The sequence below is a fragment of the Cinclus cinclus genome, chromosome 23 (assembly GCF_963662255.1).
Source record: "Cinclus cinclus chromosome 23, bCinCin1.1, whole genome shotgun sequence".
NCBI classification, from domain to species: domain Eukaryota; kingdom Metazoa; phylum Chordata; class Aves; order Passeriformes; family Cinclidae; genus Cinclus; species Cinclus cinclus.
Genome location: NC_085068.1, coordinates 6872006 through 6878005, shown reverse-complemented (window position 1 = coordinate 6878005; position 6000 = coordinate 6872006). Strand labels below are relative to the sequence as shown.

The following is a 6000-nucleotide window of genomic DNA, read 5'->3' as shown; positions in this document are numbered from 1 at the left end:
GATGTGCTGCATCTGTGTGGTGTTCACCTCATTTACCCATTGTCATGGCAACAGTTGGGAAGGCTGTCCCTGTCTCACTGATCCCAGCACTAAATCTGCTGGGTTTATTGCAGATTGAACAACAGCTCTTCCCTGTTCCTGCTGTAGCTCATGGATAAATAACAGGAAACATCTGAAATTAATCTGACATTGGCCGTGTTTTTGAAAAATTGCCGTTACTTGGGGAAAATGGTCAAACGCTTCTTTCAAGTTTTAAAACTTCCTGTATCCTCAAATCAAAACCAAAACTGCCTTGAAGGGCAAGTGAAACTTGACAGAGCTGTATTCAGATAAGATGCATGTGAGGAGACTTCCTGAAAAATAGACTAAGATTGACTTTTATTGCTAAAATTGTGCTGCTGGTGTTTTCTTGGTCATTTCTTTCCATTTTATTTACTGTGCTCACTTGTTTCTGTTGCTGTTGTGTCTCTGGTGGCTCTTGTGCTTATTCTTGAGTTTGGAATCAAGGGCTGTAACTGGAATTTTGTAGACTCCTTGTTCAGTTCTCTTCCCTCATGCACAGCTCTCAGGAAGAAATTTTTGGATATTACTGCAGATGCTGATGAGCTTTGGAAGCCTGGTCAGTTTTTATATCATTCCCATCAGTGCTTAAGCTGTGAGAATCCCAGTTGTGAATAAAACAGAGATTTCTCTCCTCAGCAGGTCAGGCATTTTCTACAGCCACATCATTCTGGGGGATATGTGATGCACGGAGTGGCATCCCCTAAATTCCTGTTGTATTTCCAGGTGTGCTGACCATGCTGCCCGCTACGACGCCGCGAGTGCTGTCGGTGATCCCGCCCGTCTCCGAGACCCCTCTGGAGGAGGAGCTGTAGGGTTTGCTGTGCAGATCCATGGAGCTGGACCCCCATGCCAGCATGCAGGTCGGGATGAGGGTAGTCCGTGGAGTGGACTGGAAGTGGGGCAGCCAGGACAGCGGCGAGGGCAACGTGGGCACCGTGGTGGAGATCGGCCGGACGGGCAGCCCCACCACCCCCGACAAAACCGTGGTGGTGCAGTGGGATCAGGGCAACAGAACCAACTATCGCACGGGCTTCCAGGGGGCTTACGACCTGCTGCTCTATGACAACGCCCAGATAGGTGAGCAGAGCAGGGGACAGCCACTGGCAAAGCCACCTCCTGCCCCAGGTCACACCTGCCCCATGTGGCAGCCTTTGGCGCCTGCCTGCAGAGCGATGCTGAGCCTTGTTCGTGGTCAGGATGTTCCTGTTTGCCTCTGTGCAAAGGCTCTGCTTGAGCAGGGCATGGGCAAGGGCACAGCCACCTCCTACCCCTGTCCCTTGTGCTGGGGCAGCGTTTGACACCACCTGTGCATGGCCAGGATGTTCCTGTTTGCCTCTGTGCAAAGGCTTTGCTTGAGCAGGGTGTAGGCAAGAGCACAGCCATGGGCACAGCCATCTCCTGCCCCTGTCTCTTGTGCTGGGACAGCCTTTGGCACAACCTGTGCATGGCCAGGACATGGCTGTTTTTCTCTGTGCAAAGTTTGAGCAGGCCTGGGCAAGGGCACAGCCACGGGCACAGCCACCTCCTGACCCTGTCCCTTGTGCTAGGATGGCCTTTGGCATGACCTGTGAATGGCCAGGACGTTCCTGTTTGCCTCTGTGCAAAGGCTTTGCTTGAGCAGGGCCTGGGCAAGGGCACAGCCACTTCCTGCCCCTGTCCCTTGTGCTGGGACAGCCTTTGGCACCACCTGTGCATGGCCAGGATGTTCCTGTTTGCCTCTGTGCAAAGGCTCTGTTTTCCTACTTTTTCCATCTGTGAGCTGAACACTTTCACTTTGTCATGCTGCAGAGAGTCCCTCCAGCCAGGATATGGACATTTAAAATTACACATATCACTTCATATTGTATTATTGCATCACCTACAATACAAAGGTTTTTTTTCCCCTTTAAAACATGCATTCATCAAAATTCATTCAAATCCCCTTTACAGTTGTATGTCCTAATTCTGTAAAGCATGGATTAGAGGAGTAGGTTCATTCAGAACAGTTTTGCCAGGATTTTCCAGTCCTTAAATAATTTATCTTTAGAAACAGAACTGTGTCAATGCCCAGCACTAAGCATGGCAATCTCCTGTGAGCAGCATGTCTGCTGTAATGAGCAGGCAGGTTTACTTTAGACATGACTGGGATTAAAAATGGGAATGTAAGAATCTGTAAAGAGGTAAACACAGGACTCACAGGATTTCTAGGTGTTTGTGTGTGAAGCACTCCAGTGGAGTACTTGGCTCAGTGAAAGGTCTTTTTCTGGAAGAGTTTGGCATTTTGCAGTGCTGGGAGGGTGGCTCTTAGAGCCTGATTTTCCCTGGAATTTGTGTAGATCTCAAAGGTCTGTTTCTAGAAGGGTTTGGCATTTTGCAGTGCTGGGAGGATGCTTCTGAAATCCTGATTTTCCCTGGAATTTGTGTAGATCTCAAAGGTCTGTTTCTAGAAGGGTTTGGCATTTTGCAGTGCTGGGAGGATGCTTCTGAAATCCTGATTTTCCCTGGAATTTGTGTAGATCTCAAAGGTCTGTTTCTAGAAGGGTTTGGCATTTTGCAGTGCTGGGAGGATGCTTCTGAAATCCTGATTTTCCCTGGAATTTGTGTAGATCTCAAAGATCTGTTTCTAGAAGGGTTTGGCATTTTGCAGTGCTGGGAGGATACATCTGAAATCCTGATTTTCCCTGGAATTTGTGTAGATCTCAAAGATCTGTTTCTAGAAGGGTTTGGCATTTTGCAGTGCTGGGCGGATACATCTGAAATCCTGATTTTCCCTGGAATTTGTGTAGATCTCCCATTTCCTTTTGCTGCTCCAGGTGTCCGTCACCCCAACATCATCTGTGACTGCTGCAAGAAGCATGGCATCCGAGGCATGAGGTGGAAATGCAAAATGTGCTTTGACTATGACCTGTGCACCCAGTGCTACATGAACAACAAACACGACCTGTCGCACTCCTTCGAGCGCTACGAGACCGCTCATTCCCAGCCGTGAGTCTTCTTCACCCTCAGCACAATTTATGGGGGCTCAGTTCCATCCTGGGGCTCTCCAAAACCTCCTGTGTGCACCCCAGGGGTGTGCAAAATAACCCAGCAATGACTTAGAAGCTAACTTGTACATGTCTGTGTGGTCTATAAGGCAATTAATGTGAATTTTGATATATTTAGATCAGGCAGCTCTCAAGTTTTGCTGGTTTTTTTTTATGACTAAAAAGGTTTGTTCTATACAATAATTCCAATTTATGGGGCTCAGTTCCATGCTGGGGCTCTTCAAAACCTGCTGTGTGCACCCCAGGGGTGTGCAAAATAACCCAGCAGAACCTAACTTGAACATGTCTGGATAATTTAGAAAGAATTTAATGTAAATATATCACACAGTGTTCAAGCTTTGCTGATTGGGTTTTCACAAGTTTGTTCTATAGAATAATGTCAAGCTTGGTTAGGCTTTATGAAACTGCTTGGAAGAAAGGGCAGCAAACAGAAATCTGCAGAGGGTTTTTATTAAGTGACCAGAGAATGATTTCTACTCTGTTTTTTGTCATCCTCAGCCCCTCCCCAAAATTAAATTATATCTCAGACATGCTTGGCTATTTGCTGTTCTCAGGCTTCAGGGGAGCTGACAGGGATCTTGCACTCCCAAATTGTTCATTTATACTTGAGGTCTATTCACTGAAAAGCAGCACTTTCTCACTTACTCCTGCTCTGCACATTTTTTTTTTTTGGGAGATGACTGCTGCACTGATGCCTGTGGAACAGCATCTGTAATTTTATGGTCCTCCATGATTTGCCAAGACATGGGAAATCTGTTCTCCTGTCCTGAGGAAGAACTCAAAAATAGTCTCACCAGTACTTTTATTTGCATTTCCTAAAGTGGGCATGAAGATGAATCATATAATCCTCTTGCCTTCAGGAGAAGGAATAAGAAATCAGCTTATCTCTGTCATTGATTTTATTTTTTTATTTTATTTTTTTTTGTCTGCCTTTGAAAATATCACTGTGCTTTACATCCATCTGTGGAATGAAAAGTGTAATTGCTGTGCTCAAGGCAGTGGTGTGGGATTTGCAGCTGCTTTTCCTGCCATGTGGGAAGCTCTGCTTGGAGCTGATTTTGCCTGAGTGGTGCCAGCCTTGGTTGAGCCAGAATTCTGAGTTCTGGCAGAGGAGGGATGTTGCTGGCCAGAGAATCTTCCCTTTGAGCTCTGAGATTTGTGTTTCTGCACCAGATTAGGGTATTTCTGGAGCTTGTGTTAATATGAGAAGCCAGCCAGATCCTACTGTTAAGTGAGCTTCACAATTTGCTGTATCTATAAAAATACATTTCTCTATAAAAATACACTTCTCTATAAAATCAGACACAAGGGGTTTCTTTCTCCTTCTATTAATAACAGAGTTATCTCCAAGTAGTTATTCAGGGATGCCTGCTTATGTCTTTTCTTTGAGTTTTAATGTACATCATTTTACTCACATTTTAATTAAAAATAGGAAAGGCACTGCTGCAGAGCAGCCCCAATTTTCTGCCCTGTGCTGGGGATTTCCCAACCCTGCAGGTGGGAAATCCTTTGGGCAGCAGGACCCTGACCCTCCCCAGGAGCACCTGGGATGCTGTCCTGGATCAAAAAGCTGATTTCTAGGTAATTTCTCCCCAGGACTCATCCTCTGTAGAACTTGTTCCTTTTTTTTTTTCCCCTGAGGAATCTGAATGGTGGAAGATGTAAATAGAACAATTTTCCTTTCCAAGGCTTGGCTGTGCCTGTGTCCAGGCTCTGCTGGAGTTGGGCAGTGCAGTTCTTGCTGTCAGGGTGAAAAAGGGAGCTGGAGGACAGCCAGGAACCCTGCCAGGGCCAGAGCTGTCCTGGGTGAATTGTTTGGCTTGCCCAGAACCTGCAGCACCATTCTGGAATGTCATGGAAGCACTGGGGAGCTCTTTGGAGGTAGAGCAGGATGTGATGTCTGATGGTGCTTTGGTGGCTTTTTGGTTGGGTTGGGGGTTTTTTTCCTAAATTTTTACACCTTTTTCATTTTTTTTTCTGTGAGTGTGGCTGCTTGAGTGGTTAGAGAAAATGTGATATAGATTAACTTTATTTGACAAAAACAACTCTAGACATAAGTCAGAGTGCCCTGATACCAAATCTCTGTAAAATCAGCACTATTCTGATTTACATTGCTGTGTGTTAGTGAGAATAACAAGCAGCTGATAAAGAAAGGATTTTAAAAAAAGAAAAAGAGACACAGCATGAGCCTGTCAGGTGTGGCAGTGATTTCTGGGAGCCTCCATAAGGGGTAAGCATAAAACAGCAGTTTAATTGGATCATGGAACACCTTTCCTGCTGTTCCTGCGTGGCAGGTATTGATTCCAGCTGAGTTTTGGGATGGAGAGGAATTAGAAATTTTCCAGGAAGAAGCTCCCCATTGTGGAAAGCTGCAGTTTAAAGCTGGATGAAAGGTTCACGTTGTGGTTCTTGGAAGTCACTCAGCTTTTGGAGCAAACAGATTGTCAGAAATGGGTTTGGTTTCAGGGTTGGAAGAAGGTTGGCACAATAACTGCAATAAATGTGTGTTTTATACAGCTTTCACACAGGGAGCTGGCAAATTCAATCCATTTTACCCAGAAATGCCTTGCAGTGCAGGGGCAGGGAGAGCAGTGGGATTATCTTTGCTTTAATGCAGATGTGATTTGTTGGTCCAGGGTTCTGGAGAGTGCTCTGCATTAAGGATGGAATGTCCTGTGTGAAACAAAGGGCACGGATCACCTTTGAACAATGCCATGGAGAGGATTTCTGTGGAATAAGGGAGCTCTGAGCTGTGGGGACACTTTCCCTAAGGCACTGCAGCATCCTTTTCAAGAACAGAAATTGCCTGCTTATGACTCACTGGGACTATTGCTTAGATCACTCATCTCTCTTTTTCTTTTTTCTCCTTCTAAATAAAATAGAAGAAAAAACCTTTGGCAGTTCCCTAAGGACA

General features: G+C 45.7%; 1 protein-coding gene across 1 annotated transcript in view; it reads left to right on the top strand.

Moving 5' to 3' along the window:
- The first annotated feature begins 893 nt into the window (after positions 1 to 893).
- The window catches only part of MIB2 (MIB E3 ubiquitin protein ligase 2), a 28704-nt gene continuing 23597 nt past the window's right edge, over positions 894 to 6000 (top strand). The window contains 2 exon segments of the mRNA XM_062507463.1: positions 894 to 1140; positions 2856 to 3027. Of these exon segments, the coding sequence (XP_062363447.1) occupies positions 894 to 1140; positions 2856 to 3027 (419 nt within the window).